The 18921-nt window shown below is 36.0% G+C and overlaps 1 protein-coding gene across 1 annotated transcript in view; it reads right to left on the minus strand.

Moving 5' to 3' along the window:
* RNMT (RNA guanine-7 methyltransferase) overlaps positions 1 to 18921 on the minus strand; it is a 136449-nt gene that overhangs the window by 115699 nt on the left and 1829 nt on the right. The window contains exons 2-7 of the mRNA XM_007951680.2: positions 18370 to 18505; positions 15364 to 15489; positions 13117 to 13232; positions 11801 to 11982; positions 10735 to 10899; positions 6330 to 6447 (exon numbers count right to left, since the gene is read on the minus strand). Of these exons, the coding sequence (XP_007949871.1) occupies positions 6330 to 6447; positions 10735 to 10899; positions 11801 to 11982; positions 13117 to 13232; positions 15364 to 15489; positions 18370 to 18505 (843 nt within the window). The remainder of the gene's footprint in view (positions 1 to 6329; positions 6448 to 10734; positions 10900 to 11800; positions 11983 to 13116; positions 13233 to 15363; positions 15490 to 18369; positions 18506 to 18921) is intronic.

The raw sequence follows: 18921 nt of genomic DNA on the forward strand, positions 1-18921 counted from the left end.
GCGGGATCGGGCAGTGTTTTGTTCTGCTGTGCATGGGATCGCTATGAGTCGGAAACAACTCGACGGCACGTAACAACAACAACAACAACATCAATAAGGATTAACATTTTATTGATTATGGATTTCAAAACACAATTTAGGATTTAGAAGGTTCTTCTACCTAAAATTGGAGTGGATGCCAGTATAATAGACTTTTCTTTGCATACCACCTAACAAAAACTAAAAAACTAAAACTTAATAGCCAAACAAGTCATCTATTCTCTCTGAGGCTCAGAATGACCATTCAAAATATATGAATAGCAGCTGTCTTGTCTACCACACAGAGTAATTGCAAGGATCAATAAGACAGAGTATGCTTAAAAAAATATTCTAAATTGAATGAACTCTGCCTAGAAAAATGTAATGCCCCTTTAATACATATGATTCTGATGATAAGTAAGACAAATGTTTAATGAATATATTAGATCTGCCCATGGAATAGACTGTAAGCTTGTACAGTCCATTTCTTGCTTCTGTAATATGAAAAGCATGGAAGACTCCAGGAGTTAAAGTAGCTCCCAGCAACACAGTCTAAAAGACTGGAATCCTCCTAGAATGATGATCACCAATAGAATAAAATTATGCAGGCATGGTAGGGGGGAGGATATAAAATGGTGAAACAGGCAGATATACTTTCCAGACCCTCTACAATAAAGACTTCAGAAACCTAGTAAAATTGATACAGATGACAATCCTGAAATTCAGAGCTTCAAAGGAAAGGATACAAAAGTAGATAAAATACTGATTAGAGAAAAAACAACAAAAATAGCAAATAAGAAAGCATATAGATCAGTGAACTGCAAACTGGCACAGTGTAGCCATTTTTAATTATTGCAAGCAGTGTTCCAATTGGGGCAGGAACCAGATAAACAGTACCCATGTTAGTGATCAGTGACAGGAGAGGTGATTCCTTTCCCCATACCCCATACAACCTGCCAGTGAGCAGAGGAATAGCCACCCCACCCCCACAAACAGTCAAACCCACCCACTGCCATGTGTTGCCACTATAGTTGTGTCTGGTAGCTAACACTTTTTGCAGTACTGTGTTGCCTCTTATCTTTTTTTTTCCCTCCTAATTTTTCTTTCTTCTCAGTTCTTCCCTTTCCCCCTGTTTATTTATTTATTTTTTTTTACTTTTTCTTCCCCTTCCTCTCTGGTAGTAAAGTACCTAAGGCATTTGACTGCTAACCAGAAGGCTAGTGGTTCAAACCCACCAGCCACTCCACAGAAGGAAGCCGGGACAATCTATGCCTATAAAGATTTACCACCTCAGAAACCCAATGGAGGTCGCTATGAGTTAGAATCAATTTGATGGCAGTGATTTTGGATTTTTTTGGTTCTCCCCCCTGCCCCCCTTTTTTTTGATCTCAGGGAACAAGTGCCCACCCCCACCCCTGAGGATAGCAGTGCCTGCTCTTGCAGAGTAAGTTTCATGCTTCAGTTCAGCCGTGTTTGTTTTATGCCAGTACTGTGCCACATTTTTTTTTCTTGTTTTCTTTCTTCTTAGTTCTTCCCTTTCCTCATTTTTCCTCTTTTCTTGATGCTGCAGACCCAATATCCCAGTCCCTCTACTACCTTCACATTCAGTAGCTCCCCCCATATCCCTCTGTATTTGAGTAAGTGCACTCCTACAGAGCAAGTGGAAGAGTCCCACTGGAGCTGTGTTTGGCAACCATCACTTGTGCCACTACTATGATACTAGTCTTCACCTTCCCATTTTTTTCTTCCTCTCCTTACACCCTCCTGACAACTTTTTTTTTTTTTTTTTAACTTTCCAACAGCTGGTAGCCAGCAACCCTACCCAGCAATACCTGTCACACCTGCAGCCTCATCCACTGGGCAAGTCCACTATCTGCTCCAGCACCAATGGACCAACAACAATGTCCAACGTCCACCCAGCATTTCCTCAGCTGCTCTACATGACCAGTGATCAAATTCATGCCCACACACCCATCCATTAACAAACCCACCAAAGACAGAAGTGAGTGTTCCAGTGCTGCCAAACTAGAGACCAGAGCAGCATGTCCATCCCAGTGCCTAGATACAGTAAAATAAAACAAAAAAGCAAGATGAAGCAAAAGCAACATATAATCAGCAAATACAATTATACAATGTCTCAGAAACTATAGACAATTACCAATCACAGGAAAAAAATAGGACAAGATGGCTCAAGCAAGTGACTAAAGTAAAGGAACAAAAACTATTCCAGAGGAAGAAATGCTATTGGAACTACCTGACAAAAAAATTTAAAGAATTATACTTAGATCCCTATAAGAGATTAAGAAGGAGATCAAGGAAACCACAGACAAAAATAACGAAAAAAATAGGTAAAACTTTAGAAAAATTCAGAAAAATAAAACAAGAAATTGACAGAATAAATAGAAAATATGAAAACAGCAAATTCAAAGTCCAAAAGATTAATACTAAAATTTCAGAAATAGATAATACATTGGGAGAACAAAGGAGTAGCAGTGTATCAATGAAAGAAAGAATTAGCGGATTTGAGAAGAAATCTCAATATAAATCCATAGAGAAACAATCAGAAAAAACAATGCAAAAAAAAGAAAAAAGCCTACGAATTATATGAGATACTACCAAGAGGAATAACTTATATGTGATTGGAATACCAGAATACAAAGGAAAAAAAAAAGCATGGAGAAAATTGTTGAAGATTTGTTCAAATAAAACTTCTTCTAATACCAAGGAAGATGAGAAGATATGCATTCAAGAAGTTCAACAAATCCCAAATAGGAAAGACCCTAGGAGAAAATCACCAAAACATATCATAATGAAATGTTTCAAAACCAAGGACAATAAAAGAATCCTGAAAGCAGTTTGGGAAAAACAAAAAGTTATCTACAAAGGAGAACCAAAAGACTAAGCTCTTATTTCTCAGAATAAACAATGCAGGCAAGAAGGTAATGGGATAACACATATATATATAAAACACTGAAAGTAAGAAAATTGCCAACCAAGAATCACATAACCAGCAAAATTGTCATGCAAATCCAATGGCAAAATTAGGACATATTCCAGATAAACAGAAATTAAGGAAATTTTTTAAAGTAGACCAATCTTATAAGAAATAATTTGGACAGGGAATCAACAATGGGAGACAAAAACTTGAGATGGAGACACATATTATCTTCTGGAAATCAGTCCAGAGATAGAAATATAAAAAATAAAATAAACCTACAAGACTGAAAATACAGAACAAGAGATGTTAATTTGTTAACTGACGTCCACTAGAAAGCAAAAAGAAGGAATAAATGGTGCCATTAAAGGACTTCCAAATGGAGAGAGGAAGGCAAGATGATAACATGATAGAACAGAGTATTGTAAACTTGATAAAATAATAATTAGTTACAAGGTAACCTAAAAGAAAGTTAGTAAACCTTCTCACAAAAATGAAAAAGAAAATCTTACTTGGTAAACACTAAATCAACCCATACAAACTAACACAATCTGAGGTAGTATATCTGAACAGAACTATCACAAAAGAAGAAAATGAATAGATCATAAAAAAATTACCAACAACAAAAAAATACTGGCCAAGATGGCTTCACTGGTGAATTCTATCATTCAGAGAAGAGCTGACACCAATTGTACTCAAACTATTTCAGAACACAGAAAAGGATAGAATACTCTCAACCTTGTTCTATAAAGCAAGAAAAACTCTGATACCAAAAGCATAGAAAGACATCACAAAAAGGAAACTATAGACTAATGTCCCTCATGAACACAGATGCAAAAATTCTCTACAAAATTCTAGCCAACAGAATCCAACAACCTATCAGTAAAATAACACACGAGCAAGCAAGATTCACACGAGGTATGCAAGAAAGTTTCAACATTAGAAAAACAATCAACATAATCCACCACATAAATAAACACAAAAGAAGTATATTATTTGATGCAGAAGCAGTATTTAATAAAATCCAACACCCATTCTTGATAAACATGCTCAAGAAAAATAGGAAAAGAAGGGAAATGTCTCAATATAATAAAAGGTTGTAGTGCACTGAACTACTCAATATGGCTCAGATAACTGTAAATACAAGGTGCCTGTGGCCCACCAAAGGGATTGGAAAAGCTTGTATATAATGTAAACAGGGTACATGGCACACACTCGTGGGGGTAGGACCATGGAAATAAAGTGTCTGGAATACTACATCCACTAGGCTTAAAATGAGCCATCCCAAGGGCAGAAAGGAGGATCAAACTACTATCAAGAATGAAAAGGCAGGCTTGGAGCTTGTCTTTTGGACCTGAGATCCCTGAGCTTGACCTCCTTGATCCAGGAAACAGAGAAAGCTGTAACTGTGCTGAGACAGCGAGAAGCAGTGACAGAGAAACAGACAAGCACGAGACAGAGTGATGGGTTTCCTAGCCCAAAGAGCAGGAAAGCTAGGATACCCCAAGGCATTTATTGGCAGAGCTAAAACACTTGCCCAAGTAGGACAGAGGCCAAGAAGCCACAGGGCCAAAGGCCAAAGGGCCCTCAGTGGAAAGCATGCCTACGGCACAGCTGACAAGAGACCATCCTGATGGAAGAACTATGTCTTGAGCTGTTTCTGATCCTGAGCTACAATCTGTTACTTCTCTAATAAACTCCATAATTATGACTGCTATCTGAGTTCTTTGTGGCCATTTCAATGGATTATCTGACCCAGCAGAGAAGTAGAGTGCTGTGGGAAGGACAGTTGGTATCAGAATTGGTAAAAGAGCTGAAGGGTGGCAGCATGTCTGAATTACACTTCATAAGAATCAGCCATAGGTTGTTGACTGTGATATTTCTTCCCCCTTATAAAGTTAAAGGAGGGTCAGACAATGCTGCCTCCACACCCTTTTTGCAGGGGTATACACACAAAACCAGTGGGCAACATTATTCTCACTGGCAAGACTGAAAACATTCCCCTTGCAAACAGGACCCAGATAAGTATGTCCTTTATCTCCAGTCCTATTCAAAATTGAATAGCAAGTCGAGACCAAGCAATATAGAAAGAAAGGGAAATAAAAGGCATCCAAATAGGTAATGAACAAGTAAAACTATCTCTATTTGTAGGTCCAGAGACTCAGGAAGAAAATTACTAGAATAGAAGGATTCAGCAAAATGGCAGGATACAGGATTAACATACAAAAATCAGTTGGATTCCTTTACATTATGAAAGAGATCTCTGAAAAGGAAATCAGGAAAATAATATAATTTACAATAGATACCCAAAAGATGAAATACTTAAGAATAAATCTAACATGAGATACAAGAAACCTATACAAGGAAAACTACAAACTACTACTACAAGAAACCAAGAGAGACCTACATAAATGTGAAACAGAATCTCAAATTCCTTCAAAAAATAAAAGTAGATTCACTAGATAAACTGATACTAGAGGACTCACCTAGACTACTGAGATACTCTTTAAACCTTGAACTGACATTAATACCCCGAAGTCACTTTGTAGCTAAACGACAAACTGGCTTACAAAAGAAGGAATATCACCTATAATGACTGTGTTCCTTTTAAAAAAAATCACCAGTATGAGACCAAGTAGGAGCTCTGGTAGCATAGTGCCTAAGGCACTTGACTGCTAACCAGAAGGCTAGTGGTTCAAACCCATCAGCCACTCCTTGGAAGGAAGGCTGGGCAATCTACTTCTGTAGTGATACCGTTTCAGAAACCCAAGGAGGGGTCGCTATGAGTCGGGTCCGACTTGAGGGCACTTAAAAACAACAACATGACACCAAGTGGTCAACAATTACTCAAAACCAAAGATGATAATGTAAGAGGAAAGGGAAACTAGATTCACGGAAATGGAATAACCAGAATGGAAATGACAATGTTCATGCATTGTTAAGAATGTAACCATGTATGTCACTGAACAATTTGTGTAGCAACTGTTGAATGGGAACCTCAACTATGTGTAAACCTTCACAAAAAACACAATAAAATATAATTTTTAAAATAAAGAAAACGCTATGTGGCACAGTTTTACTCTGACACACGGGGCCACCGTGAGTCAGTCAACACAACAGCAACTGGTCCTTTTTTTAAAAAAAAAGAAATCTAGAAAGGAGCATTTGAAGATGGCATTATTCATTCACCAAATATTTACTGAATAGCTACCCTGGAAAGTTTCTGTATCAAGCTCTGTCCCAGGTCCTGACAAATATAACTTCACATTAGGTAATTTAAATAAATATTTAGCATCTACATGGCCTTGAAAAGATCTCAAAAACTGCTAAACAAGTTCAATGAGCTGAAAATTTTATATCTTTTTAAAATACTTACCTCTAGTGCCTGCATTCGTTTTAACAGCATTTTATTTTCATTGCTCTTAATCTTTTCTTCATAAAACTCCGGAAATGTCTTTTTATAAATCAGTTTCATATTGTACTTCTTTGCCATTCTGTCAAAAAAGATTATTTAATGAAAATACTGCTCAAAAGTTTGTAAATAATCTCCTTTATAAATTCATGATAGGGTGATGAAAAATGATTAATGGTAACATATCAATAACCATAGCTATAAGGCAATATGCTTTCTAAATTTCAGTGGGTTGCCAGAAAGTTCTATTAATGTAACAAAATAGGCCAGGAATAAAAAAGAAATGGGGAGGTAGTGCTCTAGGGAATAACTTTTCTACTGATTACATTTTTATCTTACTTGATATTCCATAGCAGTGCTGAAAACAGCTTAAAATATTCTTTCATTCCTGGATTCTCTGGAAAGATATTCTTAATCTTGGGCTGCTTTTCAGTGTACCTTAGAATCCTCTTTAACTCAGCTTTGAAATTTTAAGGTTCTTAAAACATTTGGTTTGGTTTAAAAGCATGATCCTGAGCCCTCTCTCTCTTACTACAATCTTTACACATCTTGCCAGTGGTTATATGCAGCCCAGTTCTCTGTCATACTTATTTATCCCATCATTGATTAGAAATTTCCTGGTAGATGGGTGGACAGACTAGTAGATATGTCTATGAAGCAGGGAGTGTACCCAAGACCATTTATAGGGTTGGCAGACAATGGTCCTATAAGTTTACTTGTATTATCTGAATTCCCAGGTGTATAGTAGAGCTGACAAGGGGCAAGGTTGTAGTCACTTCTTGGTCACAGCCAGCTACCCAGAGGGATTGAGTAGTTGAACCTGTGAGCTAGGGACCAGAGTCACAGGGGACATCAAGCTCAACATAGTACATATTACACAAGCATAACATACTACACAAAACATTGTTCCACCTCCTACTTTGGCGAGTAGTGACTGGGATCTTAAAAGCTTGCAAGCTGCCATCTAGATGGAACGATGGGTCTCTCCTTGTCCAGAGCAAAGAAGAATGAAGAAAACCAAAAATTCATGGAAACAGTTAGTCCTAGTGACTGGTACACCATCTGATCTGCAGCCTATACAACTATGAGACCAGAAGAACAAAATGGTGCCTGGCTACCAATGTCAGCCACTTGGAAGGGGATCTATGTAGTAGATCCTGATAGAGAGGGAGAACAATTGGAACAAAACTCAAAATCATTTGGAGAAAAAAAAAGGGGGTGGATCAGGTTTGCTGGTCCGATAGAGCTTGGTGGAACCACTGAGACCCTAGCTGCCCTTCAGGTCTGGAATTGAACACACACCTGTGGCTTCCAATCAAACAAAAGACAGGCATACGAGTTGAACATTTACCTGAGGTAGATACACTCCTTGGAGAGAATAATCATAGGAGAAAGAAGGGCTCCTTGTGCACAGGGAGACAGCTCGAGGGGCAGGAATGCATGGAGGGATGGACACAGGGAGGAAGTAACTGTTGGGAGGAGGTGGGAGTGGAGCTGTTGCATTGTGGTAGATTGTGGTCAATGTAATGAGACAAAATATATGTGAACTGCTATATGGAAAGTGAATTTCACCCAAATCACAATTAAAAAAAAAAAAAAAAATTCCACCTGAATGTGTCATAGGCTTTTTCTAACTCCCCATATTCAAGGCTGAACCCCATCAGATTGTTCTGCCAATCTTTGCTATTTGAGCACATCCATCTAATGATTCACACCAGAATCTGGGGGTTATTGGAATAATCTCCTTCTCTCCTATACCCATTATGTTCAATATATCACTAAGTTATCTGTTTTACACATTGTTGTTGTTGCTGCTGCTATGTGTTGTCGAGTCGTCTCCGACTCACAGGACCCCTCCCTGGGTTTCCTAGGCAGTATCTCTACGGAAGATTACCCAACCTTTCTTCCGAGGAGTGGCTGGTGGGTTTGAGCTGCCAGGTTTCTGGTTAGCAGTCAAGTGCCTTAGGCAGTATGCCACCAGAGCTCCGGTTTTACCCATAAAGTACTTCAAATAGGGCCACTTCTTACAAACTTCATTTGTCTCATCTTGCTTCAATCACCACTTCTACTCAGTTGTATCAATCCAGTAACGAAGTAGCTTGTTTCCCTGTTTCCATTTTGAACTGCATCAAGATTAAGCTTTAAAAAATACATATCTGGCAATATTTCTACAAGTGTATTTGTATATTCTGTAAGCATTCCCAGGTATATAGCAGAGCTAACAAGGGATAAGGTTGTAGTAACTCCTTAGCCACAGCCAGCTATCCAGAGGGAGCAAGTAGTTGGACCTTTGGGCTTGGGACCATAGTCGCAGTGGACATCAAGCTCAATTGGCATAACATACTACACAAAACATTGTTCAACCTCCTACTTTGACGAATAGCAACTACGATCTTAAAAGCTTGCATGTAGCCATCTAAATGCAATAATGGGTCTCTCCTCATCCATAGCAAAGAAGAATGAAGAAAACTAAAAATTCATGGAAATAATTAGTCCAAGGGACCGGTACACCATGCGATCCTCAGCCTATATGACTATGAGACCAGAATAACCAAAGGTGCCCAGCTACCACTGTCAACCACTAGGAGGGGGCTTTATGTAGGAGATCCTGGATAGAGTGGGAGAACGATATGAAACAAAACTCAAAATCATTAAAAAAAAAAAAAAGGGACCAGATTTGCTGGTCTGATAGAGCCTGATGGAACTACTGAGACTTGGCCCCTAGCTGCCCTCTGGGTCTGAAATTGAACCCACTCCTATGGCTTCCAGCCAAACAAAAGACAAGCATATGAGCTGAACATTTACATTAGGTAGATTCACTCCTTGGAGAGAACAATCATGGGAGAATAGAAGGGTGTGTACGCATAGGGAGACAGCTCAGGGGGCAGGAGTGCATGGAGGGAAGGACACAGGGAAGAGGTAATCATGGGGAGGAAGTGAGAGGGGAGCTGTTGCACTGTGGTAAATTGTACTCAATTAAAAGTGATCAAATGTGAATTTATAAACTTATCATCATAGGCAATTTCAGTAGAAAAGACTAGTAGTCCTTGCTTTTCATTAAAAAAAAAATATATATATATATATATATATATATATATATATATATATTTATGTGTGTGTGTGTGTGTGTGTATACACATTCTTTAGGAGCTCTGGTAGCATAGTACCTAAGGCACTTGACTGCTAACCAGAAGGCTGGCGGTTCAAACCCACCAGCCACTCCTCAGAAGGAAGATGGGGCAATCTACTTCTGTAGTGATACTGCCTCAGAAACCCAAGGAGGGTTCACTATGAGTTGGGTCCAACTCGATGGCACATAACAACAACAAATATATTCTTTATCTTTTTGGGTACACTAAAATCACCAGCTTCCTTAACCAAAAGTCAGAAAACACCAGGCATGCACTGAATACATTTGTCTAATTTCTTTTATACAGTTGAAGAGTTGTAATAGTTCCCAAAAGTTTACTAACTTTAAGAATACAAAAATAAAATGTGATTTAATTTTTTAAATTTTATAGTTTCTGCTTATAAATTGTGCATGTACTTTCCTCATGCCAAACCAGTCCTACTTAATTTATGTTACTGTATGTTTATATTGTAAAACTCCTGAAAATCCTGTACCCATAACTGTACAAGCTGATTTAGTCACAAATCAAATAATTTCAAGCAAAAATAAGCAGACAAAAAAGCTATTTTTTTTTCTTATTTAATATTAAAAGATTTTTTTTAAAAAGTAGTAAATCATGATCATTAACTGTAACATGGTCTACTTTTAAGTTTATTGCCATACTCTTCCTACTAGGGAAACCCCAAGACCCAGGTGCATCATAAGCCTTACCTGATAAAGCCTGGTAGCCACAACTTTTTCTATGGTTTGTCGAGACTCTTAGGGATTGAGTTGCATGGGTGAACACATTCCTGAATCGGGATTTTATTATCAACAGTGCCTGTGAGACAGGCAATTTCAAAGCTCTAGTGAATTGCAAAACAACTTTTAAAACCCAGATCAAAAGGAGGATCTTTGATTAATTTTGTATTATCTGAGTTACCAGCTGTTACTAACAAAAATCTTTTGCTGCTTGCAATGTCAGGTATTTTCTGCCATAAGCTGAAGGCAAAAGGCTCCCTTTCTTACCCATAGGATACAATAATTCCATGAAATGAAAACAAAACAAAACAAAAAAAACTTAAGTAAGGCTGTAAGATGTGAATGGCACCAATCCTGGGTCTGAGGTTACAATCCTTTTATAAGGCTATATTTTTTCATTGGGTCTCATTCAAAGCAAGGAATGAACATGTTGGCTCCCCCACCCTTACTTTCCCTAAGGCCAAAAGGGAATAGGAACAGATAGTAAGACATTCTTACTCATTTAGCAGTGGAAAATAGACCAAGAATTCAGGGACATCCACAACACCTTCTAAGTTGAAATCATATTTGCAGCCAAATAAAGGATAATCTCCTTTCTTCTGAAATTTCACACTATATATTTCATTTCCAAACGATTCAGTTTCTGAAGCTTCAAGACGTTTTCTGTAAAGATTAAATACAACCCATTCCCCAAAATATAAGATTAAAAGTTACTAGCTCAGACTGCTATATAAACTTATTTTGATCAGATTATACATGTGAAAAACTACATCATCAAACACATTTGATTAGCTTCTTCAACTGAATTTGAGCTACTTTTGACAGGCAATCTAATTAAAGAACATTAATAGTCTCACCAATAAAATTAGGTGGGAAGTAATCTCAGTAACCTGATAAATGGTTCAATCTCTGTGCCTCAGTATCTGATCTGCATTTTGTTTACGTCTATAACCTCTACCCTGATGTAACATCAAACAAAAGTTTTAAAAGTTTATCCATAAGTTTATCTTTTGAACTTAGATTTTGAATATTTACTAAAATACATTAGTAGCACTTTCAACTCTAAACATGTAAGTCTTTCAAATAGCTGTGCAGTAATTCAATCATGTAAATTTAATTGGTCCTAACTGATCTAACTGGGAAGGAATATTGGTAGAGCGATGGTTAATCACTGGGCCACTGACAGGAAAGTTGATGGTTTGAATCCACCCAGCGACGCTGTGAAAGAAAAGACCTGACAATCTGCTAGCTTAAATATTATAGCCTAAGAAACACTATAAGAAGAACTCTATAGGGCAGTTCTACTCTCTCCTATTGGGTTGCTATGAGAGTTGGGATCAACTCACTGGCACACTAAAATAACAACTGGTCTAATTGAGAGAAACAAATGGTACATTTAAAAACTTCTGAAGAGAAATGACTATTTTCTGATGAAAATTTACTACTTTAAAGTAAGGTAACATCATATGTTTTATGAACCCTAATTCTGATAAACGTTTTGCTACTATTAAGTAAGCTTAATACTAAATATTTTGTAAATCATAATATACTTAAAAATACTTACATCAACTCAAAGCTATTGGGAGTGGTACCAATAAAATAGCCTCCAGGGCTAAGTCTCTCACAAGCATTTCTAAGCATTAAGTCAGCCTGCTCATAGGACTCAAATGAGTAATGACAGACAAATTGACAACTGCAGATGTCAAAGCACATTTCTGGATCATGGACTTTGTCAACCAAAAGTTCCTGAAACCAATTAAAATGGGTTAAGATTTTAAAGTAACTATAATATGGATAAAAACTTTATAGAAAATTAATTTCTAGTATTTAGGAATCTTATGAAAAAAGTAGACATGCGAGCTAACTGAAAGGTAGGCAGTTCGAACCCAACTCAGCAGGTCCATGGGAGAAAAGATCTGCAATCTGCCTGGCTATCTGCTCCTATAAAGATTACAGCCTAGAAAATACTATGGAGCAGAGATACTCTGTCACACTGGGTTGCCTACTTGATAGACCCTAATAACAATGAAAACAATGACACACCCTCTTGGCAAACTATCTATCCTTTCCCTCTCATTAATTTTATTTAATAAGGGCCATAATGAAATCATTCTCTTACACCTGGTTCAAACGAGTAATTTGCTTGCCAATTTACAGTAACTTAAAAAAATTAGGGATTCTGAACTCATGTGAAATATCAATCAAATATAACATTTAAAGGAGCTGATCTTCTCAGTTTGAAAGCTAAGGTAAAATACTTTTACAAATAACTTGGGGAAAACAAAACCAACTAGCCTCTGGTATTTAAAAGAAAAAACCAAAAGTGTTTAAATGTTTCCAACTTTCTAGCAGCATACTACCACCTTTCCTTCTTACTTTCAAAATCACAAACAAAACGTGTGCAATTGAGTACCTAAAATATTTTAGTGAGCTGATGAGTTAGACAAAGAACATAAAGTTCAGGGTGAGACTTTCACGACTCAAGTGCCTCTACAGTTCTTAAACTTCATAGTTGTTAAAAGATTCAGAAACATCTGGAAGGTGCGAAAAAGCAGATTCTGATATGTTGGCAAATTTCTCTAATAAATTTTAAGAAGAACAAAACATACTATAAGTTCAGTTATATTTCAAAATACTAAAAAATACACCCAAACAGAAAATGATTTCAGAAATTCACATTGTTAAAAGCAAAAATTTGCTGTAGTGCCAGTCTGCCTTTTGGGGAAATTCAACGTAACAGAATTTCTTGTTGAAACTGAAAATGCATGTCCTAAGATTTATATCTCAAAGGGCATGAAAAAAATGAGCTAAGTTTTAAAATAAGTCATTTATCTAAAATGAAATGTAAAAAAAGAGACAAAAAACAAAATAAAACTCTACCTTTGAACAATCAGCAGTTATAAATTCTGCATTGAAAATACATTCATTATCACGACAGCGATGTTTCATGTCCTCATACCGTTGCTGGCACTGTTTGACAGAAATATCAGCAATATCTGGAGGGGAAAGACAGTAACTATTAACAGAGACCCACAGACAGAGAAATGACAAAATGTAAACATAAGAATGGCAAAAATCTAGAAATTAAACTTTGGCATGAAATCTAACCTTAGCACAAGCGAAAAGTTCTATTTCCTTCAAAAGAAAAAAGAAAAAAAATTATTTCCAATGGAAATGTCCTATCAATTTTTAGAAAAGACGAAATCCTTTTTCATTAGTGGTAACAGAAAAGTTCTACCATGACTTTTATTTTATTTTTTCAATTTTTTATTGTGATTTGGGTGAAGACTTACAGAGCAAATCACTCTTCCATTCAACATGTCATACACATTTTGTTTCATGCACTACTATGATTTTTAAACGCTTACTCAAAGTCAAAAGTACAAAGTTTAGATTCAAATGTGAATTATAAAACCCTACACTATAAATCCACTTTTGGAAATAACAGTTATCTACTGTATATATTCATAATTCATGTAATACTTGTGGTTGTTGTTAGTCGCCATCAAGTCAGCTCTGACTCACAGTGATCTCATGAATAAAAGAATGAAACACTGCCTGGTCGTGCACCATTTTCATGATCATTCGTATGTTTGAGTCCTTTGCTGCAGCCACTGTGCCAATCTATCTAATTAAGGATTTGTCTTGCCTTTGCAGCTCTCCTTTTTCCTAAACACGATGTCCTTCTGCAGAGATCTGTCCCTCCTGATGATAAGCCCAGAGTAAACAAGTTGAAGTTGAGTAATATTTGTGATCCATAGGATTTTCATTGGCTAATTTTGGGAAGTAGGTAGTCAGGCTTTTTGTCCTAACCTGTCTGGATCCTCCAATGAAACTTGCTCACCATGGGTGACTCTACTAGTACTTGATATACTGGCAGCACAGCTTCCAGTTTCAGAGCAACATGCACGTCACCACAGTACAATGAACTCACAGAGAAGTGGTGGATGTAATACATACTTTAATTAATTAAAATATAAGCACAGAAGACTAAAAAAAAATTTAAAAAAGCAAATTCATTGAGAATAATATCGCACTTCATCAAATTATAAATTGTAGTTTGCATATTTTAAAAAGATACAAAATTTACCAACACATGGAATAAGAGTCTCTATTAAGCAGAACAGGTAAGAATATGAAAATGCCACCTCAAATTCTTGTTAAACTGAAATAAGATGCAATCTAGTAAAAGAAAACTCACATTTAACCTCAGATACAGCAACCAAATAACTTCATAAAATATAAGGATCTCAAGGTGATACTGTACCTATTAATTAAAATATACTTAATGATCCTGTATCTTCAACCAATACATTTTATCACTTTCCCTACTGCTAAAACCATTATGTACATAATTTCTACTTACTGTACATTTGTTAGCTGTTTAAATGAACTACTGTTATGGAATGTAAACTTTTTAAAAAAAACAAACCCATTGCCACTGAGTCAATTCCAACTCATAGCAACCCCATGTATGACAGAATAGAACTGCTCCATAGGATTTACCTGCCCATAATCTTTACAAAAGCAGATAACCAGATATCTTTCAAGCAGTACCACCAGGTAGATTCAAACTGTCAACTTTTTGGTTAGCAGTTGACTGAAAACTGTTCATACTACCCAGGGATCAGTAAACTTTTAACTGTTTTTAAAATAATACTAATAGAGCTGCCTTAATTCATGTATTTCCTCAACTCTGTATGTTATGTTTAACTTTTTTTTAAATAGGTACATTCAAATACATTTAAAAATAAAAAGAGAAGTATAATGAACTGCCATGTACCCACCATCCATTATCTAGCTTCAATAACCATCTTTTTGCTACGTTTTCCTTTTGCTTCAATTCAGCAAATCCCAGATATCCCCCAGTTGTTCTTCAGTATGTGTATTTAACAGATTAAAACTATTATTTTAAACAGAAGTACAATATAATTATCACTCCCAACAAAACTTCACCTAATATTCAGATGACCATAAATCTCAGGAATGTCTTGAGAACTCATTTTAAAAAATGCTTATCTTATGCACAGTTCCCCACATATCTCGCCAAAAGTGTCATTATGGATAATGAGATTCTTCACCTGGCTGACCAAAAATCATTCATTCCCACGCACTTATTTATCTTACCAGTACAAACTAGCTTGTTAATTCTTCCCTTTTTCCACTTGAGCAAATCTCCACCTTTACCACATCCCAGGTCCAAAACAGTGATACCATGTTTTTTTTTCTGTCGTACTTTTTCTAAAAATTCCCCTAAAACAGAGGAATTAATCATAATAAGTTATCTCTTCTTCATTTTTTACCAAAGCATAAACTTACCTCTAAAAACCTACTAACCCTGCGTGTTCTAGTAAAAATTTCAAAATGCAACTACAAGTTAATTAACTTCATATTCTACTATTAGAGATTAGACTGTTCAGCATTTTAGAAAGTTAAGACAGCTTTTTGAAGGTTACTTTCAGAATTCAATTCAATATTAAATACCACACATTTTAGAATTCTAATTAACAAAAAACTCAACAGATGTTCATAAGAGAAATACTAGTTATTCACTATTTTTTTTTAGCCTTTCATTTCTAAAGATAAGCACTTAACTTATTATACCTGTAGGTAAATCAAAGTAATTATAGGACCAGAGTGTTTGATTTTCATAAAAGATATCAGGTTCATTATCAAAAGAGATAGAAGAACTCATCATAAAATTATACTTCTTAGTTTCACCATCACCAGAATTATTAAACACCCTAAAGTAAAAATTGGAACCTTCTCATCTCAATCTACCAAATCACATGAACAGTCAACAAATAAAATTAATGCTCTCACAGATCAATAGCCAAATGGTTCAAATATCAGTTAAAGGCATATTAGCATTCTTAGACAACTGAAGCTATCAGTAATTATAAATTTTGACGTAATACTAAATCCTAGATTAGCTATTCCTGGCTTTATCACTCTGAGTACAACACTTTCTACTTCACATGTATACTATTTCAATGACTAGAATATTCTATACAAATACTTCTGCTTTTCACTGTCTGTAGGACCTTAAGTGCAAACAAGCACATTTGTTTCTTATTTGCCTTTCTGCCATAAATATTAATAGCACAAACACTAATACTGAAGCAATGAAAAAATAACAGTAATTACAAACTCCCTTTATTTCTGTATATTAAGACTAATGAGAAGACTCATTAAATATTATTTTCAAAAAGCTTTATGATATTCAAGGATAGTAAGGAATTATTTACTAAGCTATAAACACCACAGATAATGAGAAAATGAAGACAGAGTGTGAGTATTGAGAAGCCACAGAGGGACCGTGGCATAGACCACAACACTGACTGCAGTAGACCAGAAAGATAGGTGTAGAGAGCAAAGCAGTCATAGAGCTGCTAGAATGGTTAATTAGAAAATAATATCATTAATATGCTGAGATAACTTTTTAGCAAATTTGACTTAAAAGTCTTCAAAAAACTACCTGTTTTCCTGATTATAAACTATAATAAATATAAAACGTGAAAAATTAGACTAAAAAGTATATATTCAATTAATAAATCATGAATAAATAATACATCATAAAAATTCCCAATAATTTATCTGTGTCATTGGGGATAGGAGGAAAGAGGAGAAAAGTTGAAAAGAAATTAAGACTGGGGGAGAACCTTCAACAGTTGAGGCAGAAAATGCCTTAAAAAAAAAACTATAATGGTTGACACCTAGCAGAGTCAAATAAATATTTTTCTAATAAAACATGCAAATAGAAAACAAACTGGGACAGAAGATATTAAAATGTATTCAAAATAGAGAGTCTTTTTAAAACACTTTTCAGAATGAGTTATTTATCCTTAAAAATTAGTAAATCATTCTCAAAACTAGCAGAGCCAGTAAAAAGTTGCTCGAGTCAATTCCAACTCATGACAACCCCTTGTGTTTCATAGTACAACTGTGCTCCATCAGGTTTCCTATGGTTGATTTTTCTGAAGTAGATTACCAATCCTTCCTTCGGAGGACCTCTGGATGAAATTGAACCCCCAATTTTTTAGTTAACAGCTGAGCACATTAACCCTTTGCACTACCCAGAAACTTCTTTAAAGTCTTAAAAGTAAAAAAGGCATGATATAGCCCATTGCACCTTTGTCTGGAATTTTACTGACTTAATATAACCTGAATATTTAATCCAACTGACTGTGACATTGCTCCAGAACTATTAGAGTGAAATGGAATTAAGGTGGCACAGTGGGTAAAGCGCTTGGCTGCTAACTGAAAGGTTGGTGGTCTGAATCCATCAGCCACTCTACAGAAAAAAAATGTAGCAGTTTGCTCCTGTAAAGATTTATAGTCTTGGATACCTTATGGGGCAGTTCTACTCTGTCTTATAGGGTCACCATGAGTTGGAATTGACTCAATAGCATTGAGTTTAGTTTGGTTTTTTTGGAATACCATTAAATAGTTATTTTAAATATTTTATCAATTAAATACTTGATAATATCCTACAAAGTCAATCAAAAGTAAACATTAAAAAAATTTATCTCTAAGGCTTAGTTTTAGTTGATGCTTTTGAGTTGTGGTGCTGGCGAAGAATGCTGAAAGTACCATGGACTGCTAAAAGAACTAACAGATCTGTCCTGGAGGAAGTGCAGTCAGAATGCTCCTTAGAAGCAAGAATGACCAGACTTCGTCTCACCTATTTTGGTCATGTTGTAAGAAGGGACCATTCCCTGGAGAAGGATGTCATGCTTGGTAGGGTGGAGGGTCAACGAAAGAGGGGGAGGCCTTCAACGAGATGGATTGACATGGAATAACCAAATGATGGGCTCAAGTATAGCAGGGATTGTGGGGCTGGCGCGGGATCGGGCAGTGTTTCGTCCTGCTGTGCATGGGGTCGCTATGAGTCGGAAATGACTCAATGGCACTTAACAACAACAACAACAACAAGGCTTAGTTCTGGCTTCAACTTTATTAAATCAAAGTCTGATAATTAAATGCACAGAGATTAAAGACTAAGGAGCTTGGCATATAATTAACCATTTTCGGAGAAAAAATGAGATATTAAAAGTACGCTGCCATCTAGTAGATTCTGACCCTATAGGGCAAAGTAAAGAATTCTAATTCTAAACCAAAAAATAATCATACCAATGAGAACACTTTTCATCCAATTATTAAAGTTTCTTAGGTAAAAAATACGGCTTTGGCTACGCTTCTCCAAACCAACTTCCTGAAGTTCATTGTAGTGGGCAGCTACTGCTGAGCTGTGTCCTTCTTCTAACCTCTGTAAATAAGAGAATGAGACAAAATTAAGTATCAGAATATGTTAAAAAAAAAAAAAAAAAAATCAGCCTAAAAGAGCATCTGGCCTATTTAAGGATAAAATATTACAGAAATTGGTAAAATTCACTTGATGGTAATTATAATCAGAAGTTGTTTTCCGTTTCCTAGTTTTAAAAACATCTCTGAGTTTAATATTTTCTTCTTGATTGCTCATCTGTGTAAATAAAACTAATAATCTTCCAAAATTTTAATTTATTCACAATAAATGACCCTAAAGAGATGACAGTTTCTATGAAGGAATAAAATAAGAATAATCATAGCTATAATTATTATTTTATTAATTTTTTTTTTTTTTGGGGGGGGAGCTCTGGTAGCATAGTGGCTAAAGCACTTGACTGCTAACCAGAAGGCTGGTGG

This window comes from Orycteropus afer, unplaced genomic scaffold (assembly GCF_000298275.1).
Source record: "Orycteropus afer afer isolate SDZICR_OR568_19922 unplaced genomic scaffold, OryAfe1.0 scaffold00307, whole genome shotgun sequence".
NCBI classification, from domain to species: Eukaryota; Metazoa; Chordata; class Mammalia; order Tubulidentata; family Orycteropodidae; genus Orycteropus; species Orycteropus afer.